Source organism: Ranitomeya imitator, chromosome 8 (genome assembly GCF_032444005.1).
Source record: "Ranitomeya imitator isolate aRanImi1 chromosome 8, aRanImi1.pri, whole genome shotgun sequence".
NCBI lineage: Eukaryota > Metazoa > Chordata > Amphibia > Anura > Dendrobatidae > Ranitomeya > Ranitomeya imitator.
In genome coordinates this window covers 172724802-172747265 of record NC_091289.1, presented here as the reverse complement: position 1 = coordinate 172747265, position 22464 = coordinate 172724802, and the positions used below count along the sequence as shown (strand labels likewise).

Genomic DNA, 22464 nt, shown 5'->3' with positions numbered 1-22464 from the left:
GAATGGATTTTCTTGCCATATGGCATAACAATCTGGTCACAGAGAGGGACATACTTCTAAAAAGTGATGCCAATTTTAGATGGCCAAAAATAGCACAGATGCACAAATAATGGTGAGCTGTGCTGCAATCTGTGCCATACTCTGAGGTATAGGACCCGAAGCGCAGGAATAAAAGGAAATGTGCAAAGGTTAGCACCTAAATACGGATGTCATGATGCCCCAAAGCAAGAAATACTGTAACAAGCGGGTCTGACCTTCAGCCCCCGCTCGTAGCGCCGGGCTTTGGAGCCCTCGTTGCTCTGTTTTGCATTGGTAATTGCCGTCTTGTAGTTGCAGATCCGTTCCTCTAGCGTTTGGACGAGTCCCCCGGCGCTCGCCTGCGGAGTACACAAAAAAAGTGGGTCATATCACAACATGCATTAATTAGATAATGAAGCGCAGAAAACACAAAGCATTTACCGAGACAAAAACCTTTCATTCCGATAGGAATAAAGACAAAAATAACTATTTATAATCGCAGTGACCTTGTATGAGATCAGTGCACGACCTTTATTACCCAGTATGAGATTATATAATTAGAGTTCATATTGGCACTTTTATTTTTTCTTACCTCCCCCCCCCCCCAAGTTTTATAATTTTTGTTTTTATTTTTCATTTTTGAGTGACAACAGCATCTAGTTAGTTAGCAGCAGCAATCTGATTATAGCACAGCCGATACCCACTATTGTTATGCCAAAGCTGCAATACGTCCTCCTACAAAAACCAATATAGGTAAACACCAAGCAGTTTGATGGACTCATCTTATAGTCCATCCCTACAAACCAGAGATCTCACATCCACCGCAGGTGCTACTTTGCTCCTCTATGAGGAGCCCACGAGTCTCCGTTCGATACCCAATTCTCAGGCAGGCCCTTATGGTGTGGTCTGCAACACATGGGGGTCCTATGTGGAAAAGGGCAGATTGATCTACCCCGGTCAGATCTTTGTGGCTCAGGCCTTAGCCTTTCCGGAGCTAAATCTCTAAACAATGACCTATTCTGCTACCTACAATTGTGACATGCCCTTCAGAGCTTCTGTTCTGCGAGTCTTCCCCTAGTCCCAGGTGCTACTGCATCCACCTGGATCTGGGCTTATATCTCATATATACGCCCTTTTACTGGTAAGGAGCATGGAAACACTACATGGCCTGATGAGAAGTGACTGGGAGATCAATATAGGACTGGTAAATGAAAAGCAGTGGGCGCCCCTAAACATGTTTCCCCATCTTGTACCCACAGATGCATTTTGCGATAATCTATTCAAGTTCTAATGTTTTTGGTATCATAGCTAACCAATGTTAAAGTGAGGTGCAATACCAGACATAACCTTTGGCCAAGAGTGGTGCTGATCTATTCCTGCAAGAAAGTAGAATTTTCTTTCCTAATCTCATACACGGAACATGGAGGGGAGAAAAAACCCCTCCTTTAACAATGGCGAGCTACAGGCCACTGCTTAGATTTTGGTGAACATGTTTTGCTGTTTGAATTTCTGGTCATCGTCTGTGAACTGATCAGGCCGGAGGGACGTGGACAGATTACATGGATACAGGGTGAACTGTTGTGTAATTCTGTGCGTTCAGAGCGCTGATAGCTCAGACGGGTGACGCAGATTTTCAATACGAGCTATACATGTAACAAAATGAATAACAGAGAACCAGTCTTCTGATTTTTTACGTGTTTTCTTTTTCCTTTGCTTGGTAAATCTTTGAGAGTTTGGGGTGATCTTTTCCAGTCCAATCTTCCAAAGAGTCATAGTCGTTTTCAAGGTAAAAGTCCAGCTGGTCAGGAAAAGGCATCCCAGAGGTAGAAGGACCTTTTTCAAGCAGCAGAGAAGGGACAAGGAGGACGACCAAGATGGCTTCAGGAAGACCGAGTATGGACTTAACAACCCTTAAAAGATTAGCAAAGCACAGGAAATTTAATCCAGTAGCTCCCACTATACCCAAATCTGCAGACATGCTGTGGTCTGCCCTATTGGAACAAGCATGTGGGCATGACAGCATGTGCATAGAGACATGGTCGGTCTTCAATAAATCAAGTAAACGACTACACATGTTAGCCAATTTCCAGATTAACAGTCTTGAATCACAACTGCTGAAAATGAAAAATCATTGTGTTGATATGGAAGCCCAGCTGATTCAGTCTGGGGCTGAGATCAAAGCTGTGTAGAAAATGGCAGCAGCTAGTGATGCCATTATTAATCAGTGCAGTGTGGAGCTGGATACTAGTTCCCAACTGATTACTAGTCTAAAAAATATCATCAATGATTTTTCAAATGTGGTGCCGGCCTTCTCTTTGTCTCTGAAAACAAGGTCCGATTCCCGACCAATTGTGCCCTGTGCAGGGCAAAAAGGGGGGAGTGATGGAACAGGTGAGGGATCAAATATTTTATCAAAACTTTGATCCAATAACGAAAAGTAATGACAGATATGTGCTGTCTAAATTACAAAGAAAGTTCAAACGTGACATTGTTAAGAGTGCATCCTAAAGGTACCTTCACACATAACGATTTCGTTAACGATATCGTTGCAACGTCACGCTTTTTGTGACGTAGCAACGATCCCGCTAACGATCTCGTTATGTGTGACAGCGACCAACGATCAGGCCCCTGCTGGGAGATCGTTGGTCAATGATCAGGACCTTTTTTTGGTCGCTGATCACCCGCTGTTATCGCTGGATCGGCGTGTGTGACGCCGATCCAGCGATGGCTTATTTAATGGTAGTTGTTTTTTTTGTAGCTCCAGTTTTCCATAGAATTCATAATGATAAGAGTAACACAGATCGCAGGATAATAGAGTCACATCCATGGATGCTCTGATTTGTTGCTTGAACTAAAGGTACCGTCACACTCAGCGACGCTGCAGCGATATAGACGAGCCGATCGCTGCAGCGTCGCTGTTTAGGTCGCTGTAGAGACGTCAAACACGGCAACTCCAGAACGATGCAGGAGCGATCCAGTGACCTACTTATCGTTCTCGCCGGTTGTTAGCTCCATGTAAAAACATTGCTGGCATCGTTGCTTTTGCTGTCAAACATGACGAATCCCGCCGACCTGACGACCAAATAAAGTTCTGGACTTCTAGCTACGAACAGCGATGTCACAGCGGGATCCTGATCGCTGCTGCGTGTCAAACACAACGATATCGCTATCCAGGACGCTGCAACGTCACGGATCGCTGTCGTTCTCGTTGTAAAGTTGCTCAGTGTGAAGGTACCTTAAGATAGGTAGGGAGATGTGTGTTCACCTAGGCTTTGAAGTTCGGCTACCTTAGTTTAATGTTTAGTTTTCCTAGGGTGTTAAGTAGCTGCGAGGGTTGTATGTTACTCTTTTGAATTGTGGAAAACTGATAGGGGTGTCTGTATAGGAAACAGAGGCAATTGACTAGGATCAAACTATAAATAAGAAAATTGCATTCATTTTGTGGGGTTCAGGAGAGTTGAGGCATTAGCGAATTACTGGGCAGCTCAAGAAAGGTTAACAGGGAGAGGTCACCCTGAAGTAAAAGTATATAGAATGAGTGAGTTTGGGGGGGACAGGGAAGCATCAAATAAGGATCTCCCAGAGCATATTGTTCCTTTTGTCCCATTTTAGGTATCTATGTAGAAGAGCACCTATCACTCCAGAGAAGAAGTCTTGACCTTTGCCAAGATGCCCTGAGAGACTCCAGAACACCCCTCTTACGTTTGGTGCCGAGCTGAAACATCTCCTCTCACATTTCAGCCATGAGGAAGAGACTCTAATAAAACCCAACGCCACTTTGTCATGTCATTTTCCTCCTGGTCATTATTATATATATTGGACTGTTTATGATCTGCAGGAGGACCAAAAGACTGGACACCCAACTGCATGAAAGTCAGGCTGAGCACCATTAACTCAGCCGGTGAAGGGGGTTAAGCACATAAGAAAAATCCAGTCCTTTACCCCAAATCCAATATATATATATATATATATATATATATATATATATATATATATATATATATATATATATATATATATATATATATATATATATATATATATATTGTATATAATAATGATGTTATATTCATTGTCTTGTTACTGTGTAGTAATTCCATATGTGTGCATATAGACACTTTAGGTGTAAGTCCAGGACTACCTGTACATTGACATACTCAGTAAGTGTGTTCATGTAAAGGTGTTCATGCATTTACTGCCAGTAGGTAACTCCAACTGTACGTGGATCAATGATCTGCATGTGCATTATGGATCATTAGCAGCCATGCTATTTTAGCTTAAGTCTCTGTATGCATTATGGAATTGTAATATATGTGTTTTGTGTGAATAGGGAAAAAGAGTGAGGTTCTCTAGGGAGAGGTCCACACAGCTTCGAAGTTATTTGCCACTTTAGCCCTAGCAATGGTGAAGTTCGTAAGGGATGGATTGAACGTCGGTTAGAATTAGACGGTGTTTTTCCCGCAGCCAACTTAGGTACTGTGACATCACTCTCGACTCCAGAAATTCTGACCTGCCTAGTAAAGATCTGCGTATCTATCTATGGAGGTTCCTCATCAACGATCTTCAATCAAGATTACAGGAGAAGTGTCTGATGGAAGTCGTGTCTGATGCAAGTCGTTTCCAGTGCCAGAGTCAAGTCGTTTCCAGTGCCTGAGTCCGCGAGGCCCAGAGAAAAAAAAAACCTATGACATCCAGCAGTCTCATCATGCCAGACCTTCTCAAAATCCTGCTGAATCAAGCTATAGGAGAGTAATATAAAGTCTGGCAAGGTGACGGGTGCACACAGGATGATGTTGACTAACTATGGACTGTGAGGGTGAAGCCGTTCCAGAGTCTGACCCGTCACAACTAGAGAAAGATGGCTTTGGGATGGACCGATACCTGAAGATTGACAATTAAAGACCAGAACAGAGACTGAAGACTGCAATAAGACTCCAAGAAAGAAGAAGGTGGTACACTCGGTGGATAGAGATGTGGGTTACGGTGAACGGCAGGGAAGAGCTGATGGCCGTGTGGATAATGTCTAGGTACCCAAGTGCAGAATTATGCTTCATTCCATCCTGAACTGTCACTAGATATAGTGCTCTGCACTGTTCATATTGTCCCATATCTGTGCCCCATGTAGTGCTCTGCACCGTTCATATTTCCCCATAGAGCTCCACATATATCTGTGCCATTGCTGCTGCTGCTGCTGCAATAATAATAAAAAAAACACATACTCCCCTTTCTTGCTTGCAGCTCCCAGCGTCCGGTCCCAGCGTCTCTCCGCACTGACTGATCAGGTAGAGGGCGCCGCGCACACTATATGCGTCATCGCGCCCTCTGACCTGAACAGTCAGAGCAAGAGGACGCGAAGACAGAGAGACGCCAGGAAGATGGAGCGGCGCCCGGCGGCTGGAACGCGGACAGGTGAATATTACATACTTACCTGCTACCGGCGTCCGGCTCCCTCTGCCTGTCACAGCTGTCTTCGGTGCCGCAGCCTCTTCCTCTATCAGCGGTCACCGGCACCGCTGATTAGAGAAATGAATAGGCGGCTCCACCCCTATGGGAGGTGGAGCCGCTTATTCATTTCTCTAATGAGTGGTCCCACGTGACCGCTGAAGAGGGGAAGAGCTGCAGCACCGAAGACCGTGGGACAGGCGGGGAGTGCCAGGATCGCTGGGACTAGGTAAGTATGCCTCAGCACCCTCTCCCCCTCACCCGCCGACCCTGCCACCCACCTTGACTCGAGTATAAGCCGAGAGGGGCACTTTCAGCCCAAAAATTTGGGCTGAAAATCTCGGCTTATACTCGAGTATATACGGTATCTTTATGTAGAGATGTGTTCAGTGATATATAATTCCCCCACATGTGCTCAGTAGCCCCCTCCTCAAGCTGGTATATCAGGTTTCATTTAGGATTTAGGCCAATGGACAATAGACTTGTGACCTCATCCCCACACACCTGGGGCTGGACACACCTCTTCTAGCTGGACACAAAAGGCACAAGACACATGTGCTCTGCCTCTTTTGCTGTGCCTGCATGCTGGAATGATCATGGAGCCACATGGTGGTTAAGAATATCTGTATCCCTTTTTCTTACTAAACCCTGTAACTTCTTAGGCCTTAGGGTTAGTAAGCTATAGATGGGAGGGCTGATATTGCATGTGTGACTTGGGTAATCGGGCAGTTAATTGTGGGTTTTTTATATTGTGGTGATATTGTTGTGATATTACTGGATATTGTTGGTCAATACTGTGTGATACTGTTGGGATATCACTGTATACTGTAGTGGTATTACTGTATTAGAGTTGTAATATCCGTATATTGTGTATATATTTTTATAGTCTCCAGCTTGGGTATAGATATATATGTATGTTATAGACTGCAGACTTGTGTGTGTGTGTGTGTAATAAATACCTTTTATTGATACACGGTCTTGTCTCAGTTAGTATATTAGTATAAGGAATAGGTAGCAGTTAGTGTATAGTATAAGGTAAAGATAACGTTGTGGTATTAAGTGGATATTAATTATTAGTAGTCAATTTGGCATTAATAGTTGATATCGGACCTCAGAGGTGCAGGGAGAGTTCCTCTTTGGTAACTATAAGTTCCAGTATTTTGGGGGGAGAAAAAACCCCTCTAACACTACGCCTTTCAAACATTTCATTTTTTTACTATTTTAAGACCCCAGTACACATTAAAAGGGGTTAAAAGGGGTTGTCTGGGTTCAGTATATTGATGTCCTATCCATCAAATAGGTCAAAATTGTGAGATCGGTGGTGGTCCCACTGATCAGCTGTTATTTGCTTCAGTGGCTGCTCGATGGAAACATTTTTGTAAGGAGCTGCAAAGTGCAACTCCATTCAGTGTGTATTGACTGCTGCAGGGTACTGCAAAAAAGCTCCTATTCCTTTTACAGGGGCTGTTCTGCAGTACACCCAGCAGCGGCTGTTGCACACTGAATAGAGCTGCACTTTACTATAAAGGCTCTTCTGCAGTACCCAGCAGCGGCTGCTACACACAGAATAGAGCTGCACTTCACTATAGAGGCTGTTCTGCAGTACCCAGCAGCGGCTGCTAGACACAGAATAGAGCTGCACTTTAATATAGAGGCTGCTCTGCAGTACCCTGCAGCGCCTGCTACACACTGAATAGAGCTGAACTTTACTATAGAGGCTGCTCTGCAGTACCCAGCAGCAGCTGCTACACATGGAATAGAGCTTCCCTTTGCATCATCTTACAAAGTGTTTTTATCCATTAGAGGAAATAACTTATTCTTGGGGGTGCCAGACCCTCGACGATCCCATACTGATGTCCTACAATATGTTGTAAAACACCAAAAGAGAAAAAAGAGCAGCTCAGCTCGCAGACCAGAGAAAATCAACTGTGGCACATCAGAAATGTATAGCAGTCCGCGAGATAAATGGAGGTGCTACTTGCGTGAAAAAAGTCTGAGAGAAATCCAAAAAATAGAAAAACGCAAATGCACTCACCAAATATGCAGTTTCAAGTGTCCTTTATTGTAACACCAAGCAGTACATCTTCACGGCACGGGGGAGTGGAAAGCAACGAGTGGGAGTGTGGCAGACGAGACGACGGCCGTTTCGCGCTACACAAGAGCGCTTCTACAATATGTTGTACCCGGCCCGGACAACCCCTTTAATGTTGACCAAATCAATGGATTTCAGCAATATTGCCCAACAATACAAGGTGTATAAAGCCTTAAAATTATCCCCTTGCAACATAGGATATCTGGGAACGGAAAGAGCAGGCATATTGCATTATCATGCCCCATCCTTCTGATTCTTTAGGAGATAAGCTGCCACCCGAGGTGTCTATCAGTGGCTTACTCCTCTCTTCCTCTAGTACTCGCCATCATATAGTAAGGGGATCTCTCGTACTTACCATCATATCTTCATCTTCTCCAGTTCTAACTGGCATGGTGAGCAAGCCTGAGATTAGTCCTATACTGAAGCACGCTGGAAGATGACAAGTGACCCCAGCGACAAGATCCTAAATGTCATCTCTGTCTGGGGTTTAGGATCAGACCAGTAAAACCTTTATGCTTCGAGTCGAGCTTCTCGTCACAGTGACTATGCCCGTGCATTCCACTGCAGGAGTGAGTGGAAAGAGTTACTGGTGGAAATTAAAAAAAAAACAGGGACACAGGGCCAGGAGAGGGAACAGTGCAGCCTCTGTGTCAGCCGAGGGAGGGGTTCTTCCAGCAAATATCCATTAGAAAGTGAGGCTGATCCTTATACATATTCCATGTGCTTCTGTAGTTAAAACTAACAAAACGGGAAAAAAAAATAATACCGCCAAGTCTCAGTGCGACCAGTAGAGGCTAATGGCCATACTGTGTGTGCATGTTTCCCACTGATTAACAGTGCAATGAGGTCAGAACATTTATTTTTTAGAAACTTTGTTCAAAAACTTTGCTCTTGATATTTACAATTTGGTCTTTTGCTATGGGCATTAGACGCCCTGGGGAGGCGAGTCATGGAGAAAAGGGACGTAGATTACACATGACACCATGCACCATCATTTTGGTGCATATTTCTGGCACAAAGAAAGCCAAATAATAGGCGGTGTATACTCAGAGTAGATAGTCCAAAGATGCATCAGATATTGTGCTTGCACCACTATGATAAATCTGACACATTTTAAGACTTTCTAATCTAATTTTGCATTCTCTAAAAGTTAGAAAGTATTGATAAATGTGCCCCTATGTGTCACCGAACTCGCCAGGTCTCCCCACCCCCAATCCTAATCCATCCTTCCCCTGAAAATTAAAAATCAGTGGCAACTGCAATTAAGAGGCAATGAGGATCCCTGATCATCAGTTTCTCCTCAAAGAGACATGTTAGATCTGACGCTGCTTCCAAAACATTTTTACATATCAAACAAGTTTGTGATCACCATTTTTTTTTTTTTTTTTTTAAGTCAATCCCTCCCATCAAGAATTGCTTGGGATTCTTAATCATCAGGGGTGCCAATATACATGTTTGCATTGCTGTTGAGGCCAGATATCACCCCAAGGTTCGTACAGCACTTGCACTGTAAATAATGCAATACTCTGTGCAGGTCTTTGCAATTCTTTAAGGCTGGATATGACTGAACCCTGGACTGAACAACTAAAGATGGAACAAGCAGAAAATGAAATCCAGAAAAAAATAAACTTCCAAAATTGTCATCTGATAAATCTCCAGTTCTGGAAACCTCCAGTGACACATACATACAAATGTGAGAACAGTAGGGGGCGCTGCTCAGTTCTGGGGCAGTTACCTGAGATGGGCTTTTCAGGGTGGAGGTAAGGAGAGGTGCAGGGTCTGTATCTTCCACCTGCTGAGGTGCGGCTAATTCTACAACATCTGAAGAGGTTGATGTCTCTTCCTCTCCCACCACTTCCTGGAGCTCAGCCTATTAAGAAAACCACAAAAAAATAACTTTTTTTTTCACATATTGACATTTTAGCAAGGTTAGGAAGGGTGGAGAATTTATATTCTACAGCAAGATAGATGGATAAAAAGTAAAAAAGCAGCACTGTGCTAAGAGATTGGCTGCAAATCCCAGGACCCGGACTCTGTGACCTTACAGAAAACAGCAGATTGCAATGTGAAAACAGTGGGGCTGTATATTCACCTATGTCAAAAAGCATAGATATGCTGCACCCACAACCTTCACTGTCTGTGTCAATGTGCATGCATAAATCCATACAGTGCGGCACCCCTGATCTCAGAAGTTGCAGCAAAAGTTAAGTTGGAGATTTCTACAACTTTCATTCCCTAAACAAAGTTTCAGATATTTCTGATACTTGAATTGCAAAATAGGGATTTTTGTGTGTACTCACTGTAAAATCCTTTTCTCCGAGCCACTCATTGGGGGACACAGGACCATGGGTTATGCTGCTGTCACTAGGAGGCTGACACTAAGCTGAGACAAAAAAGGGTTAGCTCCTCCCCTGCAGTATACACCCTCATGCTGGCATGCAGAGACCCAGTTAAGTGCAAAAGCAGTAGGATAATGAGAACAATATATCAAAAAACATTGGAACATAACATGTCAAACAACAGTCAAAGACTAAAAAAGATAACTAGCCGTAAGGCTACCAGGGTGGGTGCTGTGTCCCCCAATGAGTGGCTCGGAGAAAAGGATTTTACGGTGAGTACACACAAAAATCCCTATTTCTCCTTCGCCTCATTGGGGGACACAGGACCATGGGACGTCCCAAAGCAGTCCCTGGGAGGGAAACAATACAACCACGTAACTTCATGTACCATCTGACTACCAATGCGCAACGGCCGCCTGCAGGATACGCCTGCCAAGGGCCGCGTCCGCAGAGGATTGGATATGCACATTGTAATGCTTTGTGAAGGTATGCAGGCTGGACCACGTTGCGGCCTTGCAAACCTGCTCCGCTGATGCCTGGTGCCGGATGGCCCAGGAAGCACCCATCGACCGAGTGGAGTGAGCTCTAATCCCCGCCGGGATAGGACTGCCCCTGACCCGATAGGATTCCTGGATAGCAGATCGGATCCATCTAGCTATCGTGGATTTAGACGCCGCCAAACCCTTTCTGTGACCCTCCGGGAGCACGAAAAGGGCGTCCGATTTTCTGAAGTGTGCCGTTCTGGAAATGTACCTCCTGAGAGCCCGTACCACGTCCAGAGTATGGAGAGCCTTCTCGACCCTATGTTTAGGCTGCGGACAAAAGGAGGGAAGGATGATGTCCTCGTTAAGGTGGAAAGATGAGACCACCTTTGGAAGAAACGCGGGAGAAGGACGTAGGACTACCTTGTCCTGATGAAAGGCAAGGAAAGGTGCCCGACAGGATAGAGCGGCGAGCTCTGAAACCCTTCTGATGGACGTCACCGCTACCAGGAAGGCAACCTTCCAAGAGAGAACAGAGAGCGGAACGTCTTGAAGGGGTTCGAACGGCGGTTCCTGGAGAGCCCCCAGGACCAAATTGAGATCCCAGGTCTCCAAAGGCATCCTGTAAGGAGGAACAACGTGGGAGACTCCCTGAATGAAAGTCTTGACCTGAAGGTTGGTGGCGATCCTACGCTGGAACAGCACGGATAAGGCTGAGATCTGACCCTTAAGAGAGCTCAGGGCCAAACCGGAATCCAGACCGGACTGAAGGAAATTCAGGATACAAGGGATGGAGAAGCTGAGCGGAGGGAGCCCTCGGAGCCTGCACCAAGAAAAGAAGGTCTTCCAGACGCGGTGGTAGATAGAGGCAGAGGACGCCTTGCGAGCACTTAGCATGGTAGGAATGACCTGCTGAGAGAAACCAGCACGAGCTAGAATCCAGGTTTCAACAGCCACGCCGTCAAACGTAGGGCCCCTGAGCTCTGATGGTAGATCGGTCCTTGGCGAAGTAGGTCTGGGCGGTCTGGCAACCGCAAGGGGACGTCGGCTACGAGCTGAACGAGCTCCGCGTACCAAGCGCGACGAGGCCAGTCTGGGGCGACCAGAATGACCGGGCCTCCCTCCGTCCTGATCTTTCGGATGACCTTCGGCAGTAAGGGAAGAGGAGGAAACACGTATGGGAGTTGAAAATGATGCCACGGAGAAATTAGCGCGTCCACTCCTATGGCCTGGGGATCCCGAGATCGAGCGATGAAGTTGTGGACCTTGGCGTTCCATCTGGATGCCATCAGATCCACGTCCGGGGTCCCCCAGCGAAGACAGATCTGGTGAAAAACTTCTGGGTGAAGTTCCCATTCCCCCGAGGCAAGGCCCTGGCGGCTCAGGAAGTCCGCTGCCCAGTTCTCGACTCCCGGAATGTGCACCGCCGAGATGATGGAGTGGTTGGTCTCGGCCCAACGAAGGATGAGAGAGACTTCCCTCATCGCCGCCCTGCTGCGGGTACCCCCCTGGTGGTTGATGTAAGCCACCGCCGTGACGTTGTCCGATTGGACTCTTATTGGGTGACCCGCAAGCAGAGCGTGGAAGTGAATCAGAGCAAGTCTGATAGCACGAATCTCCAGAATGTTGATGGGGAGGCTGGATTCCCGAGCAGTCCAACGACCCTGGGCCGAGTGGTGAAGAAACACCGCCCCCCAGCCAAGAAGACTGGCGTCGGTGGTTACCACTAACCAGCGGAACGGGAGGAAGGACTTCCCCTGGAGAAGAGATGGTCCCAGGGTCCACCAAATGAGAGAATGTCTGACCCGAGGAGACAGGGGACAAGGGAGGTCGAGAGAAAAGAGACTCCTGTCCCAGTTGTCCAGCAGAGCCTGTTGTAAGGGGCGGAGATGGAGTTGAGCGAAGGGAACAGCTTCGATTGCCGCAACCATCTTTCCCAGGATCTTCATGGCGAACCGAATGGTTCGCGGGCGAGGATGGCAGAGTGTACGGACTCCCTGCTGGAGCGCTTGGACCTTGGACCGAGGAAGCAAAACCAGCCCCCTTGAAGTGTCCAGGATCATTCCCAGAAAGGAGATCCGACGGGAAGGAACGGGAGATGACTTGTCTAAGTTGATCAGCCAGCCCAGGCGAGAAAGCGAATCCAGGGTAATGTGGACGCTTGACTCGCAGGCCTGAAACGACGGGCCCTTTATGAGGAGATCGTCTAAGTAAGGTAATACGACGACTCCTCGAGAGTGAAGAATGGCCATGACAGCCGCCATGACCTTGGTGAACACCCTGGGCGCCGTGGCGAGACCGAAGGGCAAGGCTGTGAACTGAAAATGGTCCTCTCGAATGGCAAAGCGAAGGAACCTCTGATGAGGCGGGAAGATCGGGATGTGAAGATAGGCATCCTTGATGTCTATCGAGGCCAGAAATTCCCCTCTTTCCATGGAGGAGATGACCGATCTGAGCGATTCCATCCTGAAGTGCCGGACTCTCACGCACCTGTTCAGAAGCTTCAGATCCAAGATGGGACGAACGGTCCCGTCCTTCTTTGGCACGACGAAGAGGTTTGAGTAGAAGCCTCTGAACCTCTCGTGTTCCGGGACCGGCACGATGACCCCGCTCTGGCGGAGGGAGTGGATGGCGCAAAGAAGGGCGCGAGACTGAGCTCCCGAACTGGGAAGACGAGAGGGGAAGATGGCGTTAGCTAAAAAATCCACGGACTGAGAAAGCGAGGCGACCCACGGGGGGGGGGGCTAGGTACTCCAGGGTCGGCGGCGGTGGAGGGCTCCTGGGCACATGGGGCATCGCAGGCAGAGCAGAGGGGAGAGCTTTGAGGCCTGGGAAGAGGGGCCTGGCAGGTGGTACACGCAGAAAAGAAGGTTGTATGCACCTTAGAAGATTTTTTAGACCTTGACTGCGACATGATGCTAATGCAGACAAAATTACAGGGTCTATATAGAGGTGACCAGTGACTGAGAGGGCGCTGCAGAGGGGAGCTAACGATGTCTCCTTACCCCGGTCCTGTGTCCCGCTATCCAGGAGAGACGAACTTCTGGGGTGTTCACTCTGAGAGGAGGAAGCCGGCTGCACGTGGGCCACTGACGCACCAGAGATGCGACAGGCAGGAGCTGCGGCGCTGAGGAGAGGGACCAAGATGGCCGCCGAGATCAGGAAGAGAAATCTCGGCGGCTGTGAGAAGCGCCAGGAGCGGGGGGCGGCGCCACAGACACTGGCTGGAGTGGGCGGAGCTTAGCGGCGGCGACCAGCGGCTAGGCCGAAGCCGGGGACTAAATTTGCGGCCTCGGCCCGGCGCGCGGTCGCGAGCGCCGGAAAGGGACAGGGACCGCCCAAAAAGCCTGCAGATGGAGCCCAGGGATGAGGAGCCCTCCTGACCGCCGGCGACACCCCTCCCCCCCAGTCCCCCCACCGGGCACTTACCCTGAAATGGAGGTGAGAGGGAACCATGGTGCCATATATAGGAACGGTGCAGGGGTTGGGAAGCCTTCTATCCACCTACCCCACATGGGGGGTGGAGAGGAACCGTCCACCACCTGAGTCACAAGTCACATTGGTGATGCAGTGTGGTCTGCACGGACGCCACTGGGATAAAGCCACTGTACAGCCGAGGGTAGAACCTGGTGGACAGGGCAGATGTCCGGCAATAAAAAGGCCTGGCTGCAGAGGAGGATACTGGAGGTAGGAACACCAGTGCTCGTCTGTATAAGGGGAGATCGGGGCCCATTAGGGGAGAAACCGTCGCCCAAAAAAAAAAGGACAGCTCAGGCAGTGGCTCCCACGTCGCAGGAGAGGATACGGTGAGGTGAAACTCCCGTGCTCGCCTGTTGTTGGTTCGGGGGAGATCGGACCTTAGAAGAATCCGTCGCCCCCTTCGTCCGGAATAGATGAAAAAAGAGAGAAAAAATCAGTGTGCCTCCTACGGACACTAAGCTTAAACTGGGTCTCTGCATGCCAGCATGAGGGTGTATACTGCAGGGGAGGAGCTAACCCTTTTTTGTCTCAGCTTAGTGTCAGCCTCCTAGTGACAGCAGCATAACCCATGGTCCTGTGTCCCCCAATGAGGCGAAGGAGAAATATCACAGAAGTGATACTGTACTGTTAATGTTTACCAGCAAGTCATCATCATCTTCCAGGTCATTGTCATCATCATCATCATCTCCGTCTTCTGCATCCAAGTCTTTCATGCATTCTTGCGCCATCTTCTCGATATGATCCATAGGGAGAGGAGCTATTGAGACAGAGAAATGAGCCATCGGTTACTAGCAGCAAAGTTTGGGCTGTGGTTACATGGAGACATGTCCATTGTGAAATCGCCTCTAATTATTGTCAATGGGGTCATGTTGTCATTTACTGGGATTAAGAGGAGACCGTCATGTAAAATCCAACACAGGTTGCAGGTCACAAATTGCATTTTGATATAGGTTGCAAGAAACTGACTCTAATACAGCAGGTCTGTATTTTTTTTTTAAGCTCTAAAATAGTTGTGCGACAGCAAGCTGCAGACATTTTGCGCAAATGTTTTTGGTTGCTCAATTTGTCTGAGAGCTGCTGTCGTAACCTAACACGGTGAAAAATTCCTAAACAATCAGAATATAATTATGTAAGCACCCCCTGAAGAAGCGTAGCGAAACACGCTCTGAAACTTTGCAGCTACATTTACTGTATGGATGTTTCAGGTTGTTACTATCATTATTGACTTATGCCTGTTAGTTCTGCCTTACTACGCTGGAGCGCCTTGAGATTTATGTACCACTATTTCCCTGACTGATTACATCATATTTCCATACTCTTCTGGTTATTTATTGTGGTTATTTTTTGGACTGCCTTGACATATTAAATTTATAATATATTAATTTTAGTTTTTTGGAAGGTCAAGGCCATTTTATCTAATCATGTGATTATCTATAACCTTTGGCAGTCTCACTAATATGTACTTTAGCACGGTCGTTCTCTTTATATTATTACCTAAAAAGAACTTTGACCCGTCCACTAATTATGCTGTGTTTATCCTCCTTCTTTGGTTTTTATGATGTCCTTTTGTGTACTTTTGTGTGTGTTTTTTTTTATATAGGCGATAATGTCCAACCAATTTGGAAATTAATAAATGTAATTATATTCGACTTTAATTATTTATTATCATTGGGGTTTTTTGTAGGGCTTTTTCACTGTGTTGATGACCTGATGATTTTTTTTTTATTTATTAAGCATTTTCTTTTGGTTGTAAGTGTTAATTTGTAATTTAGCACTAGCCTAACAAACAGACGTCAATTGATCCTTTATGTCAAAGTCATCAATGATGCGATGATAGGACAAAGCGCTGCAGAAGTTATGTGTCACAATCCATGAATGAATGCTAAAGCCTTGTCATAATTCAAACACATTGGATTATTTCCATTTTGTGACTCTTTCTCTCTGAAGTTCGTAACTTGCATGGTTATACTTCTATATGGAATTGTACAGCAGAAGTGATATGCCTGTTAGCTGCTTAAAAAGTTAATCCAAAAACAAAAAAAGTTATCCCTTCTCCGTTGGATAGAACATAACTTGTTGATTGTTGGGGGTCCGACTGCTGGGACCCCTAGAAATCCCAAGAATGTGGCTCTGCACACCCATATTGAATGGAGGTGCTCATGCTCAACACGTTTCACTACTCATTGTCTATGAGACTGCCGAAAATAGAAGAGCGCTATGCTTTCTCCAGCAGTCCCATAGACAATGAATGGAGTGAAAACTGAGCAAGGACTCATCAGATAGCTGGAGGTCCCCTGTAGCGATTAATAAGTTATTCCCTTTGGATATGAAATAAAGCTCAAATTCTCTCACCCCACTGAAAATATATGAATGCTTGTTCGTGCTGTGTACACGTGAAGTCGGGAGAGATATCCGTCAGCCTAAGAAGCATTCAGCGGACATCTGATGTGTATGGCCGGCTTTCTCACCTTTTCCTTTAGGCTTGGCCTTAGGTGCAACCTTGCCACCAGTAAGTGCAGCCAATTCTGCCTCAAGATCTCCGTCGTCCGGGTCATCTGGGATACCCATCATCATGTCCTCGGGGTTGAAGTCTATAAAGAGCCCGAGCTACAAACCAGACAAAAGAATTGTAAGTAGACTGATCGCACATTGTTCCAAAAAAAAACAAAAAAAAAAAAAAACATCACTTCTGTTCAGGTGCTAAGCAGTAAATGAAGTTCAGTTTTATTCATGGACTGTAATACCAGGCACAGCATGAGAGTGGCGCTATTTTCTAATCCAATACATCCCCTTTAAAAGTATTAACGGTCACTGTATTGTGATGTATGAGGTCCTGTAGAGTTGTCACCGGACATGGGTTCAGCAGCCACATCCCCGTAGTCCGTGGCTGCCGGATCTGAGCCCTGTGAACCTGGCGGTTTCTTCAGCTTATATACAATAGGCAAGTACGGCACTACAAGGAGTGTCAGATGCTCGGATAGTTCCCACCCTGAAACACTAGCAGAGCACCATTTCTACAGCGACGGAGCGTCTCCTTACCTCCTTTGCTGCGGCTGCCCCCCTGCCCTTGGCTTGGGCATTTTTTTTGCCGGGTCTCCTGCCCAGCATTTCGGCTCATGGAAGCGCTACTCCTGGTTCAAGTGTATGGATTACTGGCGATCGAGAATCCCTAAGAAGAGAAATAGTGATCGACTGATGAAAGGGAAGCAGCAAGGAGATCAGCAATAGAATGCTGGAAGGAAGACAACACGGGAGCTTCAGTACATGTAACGTCAGAATAATCATCACTGGATCACCGTCCACTCCTACCAGAATCCTCCGAACATTACTCATCGTTGGCCAATGTTCACATCAGCATTGAATATAAGAGTTTTCTGATCAGAGCTACAAAATGAGACCTGGACAGTTATCTACTTTGTACAATCCTTTCTGATGCAAAAAATAAAGTAGCATGTGAATCTGCTGCTGAGATCTCAGCGATCGGCTAGGATGTAACCAGTAGTAAGTGTTTGATTTCCCTCTAGCACCCCCACAGGGAAAACTAGGCATTACACTGGTCTATTAAAAAGCAATTATTTAATGTATGGAGGTTGATGAAGGCACAAGACATGATGAAGATACTTAAAAAAACAAACAAATTACAGGCGTTCCTCCTCCTAAATGCATATAATTAAAATACGTACCTTGGGACTTGAATATATTTTTCCTATCACCAATACCAGTGACCAGCTACAGAAGGGCCAAATACCACCGCCCCTTTAATGTTAACCAGACACAGCGCCATACATTTGGTAGTGGCTGCACCTGGTACTGCAGATGAGTCCCAGTCTCATGATTGCGACTAGGCTACTTTCACACTAGCATCGGGCCGAGGTTACCGACGCTAGCGTTGTTTGCACCGCACAACGGGTGCAGCGGATGCAGATTTTCATCGCATCCGCTGCCCCATTGTGAGTTGCGGGAAAGTGGGGGAGGAGTTCCGGCCGCGCATGCGCGGTCGGAAAAAGCAGTCCGTCGCCAGCAAAAAACGTTACATGTAGCGTTTTTTGCTCCTGGCGGTCCGACACAACACGGCGCAACCGTCGCACGACGGTTGCGACGTGTGGCAATGCGTCGCTAATGTTAATCTATGGGGCGAAAACACATCCTGCAAACAACTTTGCAGGATGCGTTTTCTCCCATAAACGACGCATTGCAACGTATTGCAAAAAACGCAAGTGTGAAAGTAGCCTTTTAAGCAGCAATGAGTTGTAATAGTTGGAATAACCACTGCAAAATGTCTGGCGTTCCACCTGGAAAACAAGGGGATGCAGAGAGCTACGACCCCTACAAATAGCAGATCAATGGGGGTGCAGGAGCTCGACTGCCACTGATCTGATATAAATGACATGTCCCAAGAAAAGCCCTCGAACAGAGGCCTGGATTATAGACTCTCCGGGTTCCTGTAGACAGACGGCCAGGCGGCTTATCCGACAGTCACACGAAATGAGGTCAAAGATGGGTCTGGACGTTGTGGATTTGCACAACACATCTGTGACCTGCACAGGAAGCCTCCGAAATGTAATCTCATTACAAACACAAGGGTAATTTCTGCTCTGACTCATCACAGGGTTTTCGAGACAGGTTTATCCCATATTATAATATTAGGCTGCGTTCACATTGTGGTCACTGTTATTTATTTATTTTTTATATAGCGCTAACATATTCCGCAGCGCTTTACAGTTTTGCACACATTATCATCACTGTCCCTGATGGGGCTCACAATCTAGAATCCCTATCAGTATGTCTTTGGAATGTGGGAGGAAACCGGAGTGCCCGGAGGAAACCCACGCAAACACGGAGAGAACATACAAACTCTTTGCAGATGTTGTCCTGGGTGGGATTAGAACCCAGGACCCCAGTGCTGCAAGGCTGCTGTGCTAACCACTGCGCCACCGTGCTGCACTGTTTATTTTTCCTGCAATCTCCAAAATCCACAGCACTGCAATTGGCGGTACCATGTCTGAACATAGTCTACAGAAAAGTACTGGAACATATCCATCATTGAAGTCTGGTTTTTCATTTGTTTTCCAGGGTTTAATCACTGACACCCCCCCAATATGCCATCTCCCCTTACTAATATGTGACAGAACGGCCGGTGGTGCAGAGATCACTGATACCAGCGCGGTCCTGGAATAGGAGACACCGGGGTAACAAGTCCGTTTATGACATTTCTTCCTCCATCACCTGTGACTGATATTATTGAGAAGTGGAAGGAAGCGCAGCAACTCAGCCCCGAAGTGGAGACCCCGTAACGTTACAGAGCGGGGGGCAGAGTGCTCAGGGGCAGAAAAGTCAGCAACGCTCTGCTGACTCCACAACTACAGAGTCCAGACCTCCTCTGGTATAACACCAGCATAAACACTGCACCCCCACCAGGAGCTTCATGGCCGAGCAGCTGCTATTGCCTTACATCACCAAGCACAATGCCGAGTGTCGGATGGAGTGGTGTAAAGCCTCCAGCACTGGACTCTGGAGGAAACGTGGTCCGTGCAGTGGTGAATCATGCAAATTGACTTTTAAAGGGGTTATTTCATAATTTGTTTTCAGTACTGCACAGCTCCCTGCTTGTTAGGGGGCTGTGCTCCTGCGCGATTGACCAGCAGCATTATTGCACTAGTGATCCAGTCTGTACGCTTTCTGATGCTGCAAACAGAAGTAGCTTTACCTCTCAAGCACTAGAGGAGCACTGAGGCTCTATTAGAACGTGCCACTGCTGACAGACTGAAGAAGTGGCTGGTAACCCAGACAACAAGCCGTATAAACAATGCTATTAGAAATCCCTCTGTTCTGTATGATTAAATATTTGTATTTCCCCTAAATAAAGATGATAAATTACTGACTAAACTGGACGGGTCAGGTGAGGCAACAGGACGCACTAATGGCTGCCCATATAATACACGGTGGGGTAGTGCCCATATAATACACGGTGGGGTAGTGCCCATATAATACACGGTGGGGTAGTGCCCATATAATACACGGTGGGGTAGTGCCCATATAATACACGGTGGGGTAGTGCCCATATAATACACGGTGGGGGTCACTATGCCGCATCTATAAGGTTCATCAGTCCCAATAGACCGTACAGGCTGGGCTGGCATTTATGACACCACCCCTTTAACACATTGCCCCATTATAGTCCATAGGGCTGGCGGCATTTCTGTGTGTAGCCGTGGGTACAGGAAAGCCAGTGATGAGGGGCGGAGGACCGGACCCTCGTACCACACAGCCGGGTAATATTAGTTATCGGTGCCCACCCAATAATCCAGGAGCCCGCCTGTCACACAGGACGTGATACACCGTGATACAAATTAACTGCTGCGATGACACTACAACTCCCAGCATTCTCCAACAGCTGCTGAGAGTTGTAGTGTCTGCAGCCTCAGAAGAGAGAAATCACTACAGCAGCAGTTTAGAACTTTGTGTCTCTCCAGCTGCTGTGGGACTACAAGTGCCAGCATGCCCTGAGGCAGCACACTGGTCGCTACATCACACACTCACCTGGGGGTCACACGGGGACCAGGGTGCAGGACTCAGCACCGGGGGACTCAGCACCGGGGGGCACAGCCGGCTCCTGTCATGTGATGCTCTGCAGGGACAGGCTTATACTTCAGTATGGTAAGTGCAGGGTTAATTAATGATGGCGGCTACGGGGCCGTCCGGTGCCGGGAGGAGAAGCTGGAGGACGCGGCTGCGGGGCGGGCAGCACCGGGAGAGAGGTCCTCAGAGTCCGTGGAGGACAGGAGCGGGGGATGCTGGGAGGAGGAGCGATCCCGGAAGTAGGAGCCGCTGTCACACAGCACGTGACTGCCAGCAGCAGCTGTGGGAGCCGTCCTGTGGCAGGAGCACGTGACCTGTCACATGAAGGGGAGGAGCTTGTGATGCAATTTGGGGAATGCCAGCAACACTGATGTCAGCACGGAAGGGAAGCGGAGCGTGTGCAGCAGAGCTGTGTACATATAGTGCGTGTGTGACAGAGCCGTGTACATATAGTGCGTGTGTGACAGAGCCGTGTACATATAGTGCGTGTGTGACAGAGCCGTGTACATATAGTGCGTGTGTGACAGAGCCGTGTACATATAGTGCCTGTGTGACAGAGCCGTGTACATATAGTGCCTGTGTGACAGAGCCGTGTGTATAGTGCCTGTGTGACAGAGCCGTGTACATATAGTGCCTGTGTGACAGAGCCGTGTACATATAGTGCGTGTGTGACAGAGCCGTGTACATATAGTGCCTGTGTGACAGAGCCGTGTGTATAGTGCGTGTGTGACAGAGCCGTGTACATATAGTGCGTGTGTGACAGAGCCGTGTACATATAGTGCGTGTGTGACAGAGCCGTGTACATATAGTGCGTGTGTGACAGAGCCGTGTACATATAGTGCCTGTGTGACAGAGCCGTGTACATATAGTGCGTGTGTGACAGAGCCGTGTACATATAGTGCCTGTGTGACAGAGCCGTGTACATATAGTGCGTGTGTGACAGAGCCGTGTACATATAGTGCCTGTGTGACAGAGCCGTGTACATATAGTGCGTGTGTGACAGAGCCGTGTACATATAGTGCGTGTGTGACAGAGCCGTGTACATATAGTGCGTGTGTGACAGAGCCGTGTACATATAGTGCGTGTGTGACAGAGCCGTGTACATATAGTGCCTGTGTGACAGAGCCGTGTACATATAGTGCCTGTGTGACAGAGCCGTGTACATATAGTGCGTGTGTGACAGAGCCGTGTACATATAGTGCGTGTGTGACAGAGCCGTGTACATATAGTGCGTGTGTGACAGAGCCGTGTACATATAGTGCCTGTGTGACAGAGCCGTGTACATATAGTGCGTGTGTGACAGAGCCGTGTACATATAGTGCGTGTGTGACAGAGCCGTGTACATATAGTGCGTGTGTGACAGAGCCGTGTACATATAGTGCGTGTGTGACAGAGCCGTGTACATATAGTGCGTGTGTGACAGCCGTGTACATATAGTGCGTGTGTGACAGAGCCGTGTGTATAGTGCCTGTGTGACAGAGCCGTGTACATATAGTGCCTGTGTGACAGAGCCGTGTACATATAGTGCGTGTGTGACAGAGCCGTGTGTATAGTGCCTGTGTGACAGAGCCGTGTACATATAGTGCCTGTATGACAGAGCTGTGTACATATAGTGCGTGTGTGACAGAGCCGTGTACATATAGTGCCTGTGTGACAGAGCCGTGTGTATAGTGCCTGTGTGACAGAGCCGTGTACATATAGTGCCTGTGTGACAGAGCCGTGTACATATAGTGCCTGTGTGACAGAGCTGTGTGTATAGTGCCTGTGTGACAGAGCCGTGTACATATAGTGCGTGTGTGACAGAGCCGTGTACATATAGTGCCTGTGTGACAGAGCCGTGTGTATAGTGCCTGTGTGACAGAGCCGTGTACATATAGTGCCTGTGTGACAGAGCCGTGTACATATAGTGCCTGTGTGACAGAGCTGTGTGTATAGTGCCTGTGTGACAGAGCCATGTACATATAGTGCCTGTGTGACAGAGCCGTGTACATATAGTGCCTGTGTGACAGAGCCGTGTACATATAGTGCCTGT

General features: G+C 47.6%; 1 protein-coding gene across 1 annotated transcript in view; it reads right to left on the bottom strand.

Moving 5' to 3' along the window:
• Positions 1 to 20680, bottom strand: part of CC2D1B (coiled-coil and C2 domain containing 1B) — a 38876-nt gene extending 18196 nt beyond the window's left edge. Inside the window, exons 1-6 of the mRNA XM_069737908.1 lie at positions 20394 to 20680; positions 16893 to 17022; positions 16322 to 16460; positions 14492 to 14610; positions 9288 to 9422; positions 255 to 377 (exon numbers count right to left, since the gene is read on the bottom strand). Of these exons, the coding sequence (XP_069594009.1) occupies positions 255 to 377; positions 9288 to 9422; positions 14492 to 14610; positions 16322 to 16460; positions 16893 to 16961 (585 nt within the window). The 5' untranslated portion in view covers positions 16962 to 17022; positions 20394 to 20680. The remainder of the gene's footprint in view (positions 1 to 254; positions 378 to 9287; positions 9423 to 14491; positions 14611 to 16321; positions 16461 to 16892; positions 17023 to 20393) is intronic.
• Between the last annotated feature and the right edge of the window lie 1784 nt (positions 20681 to 22464).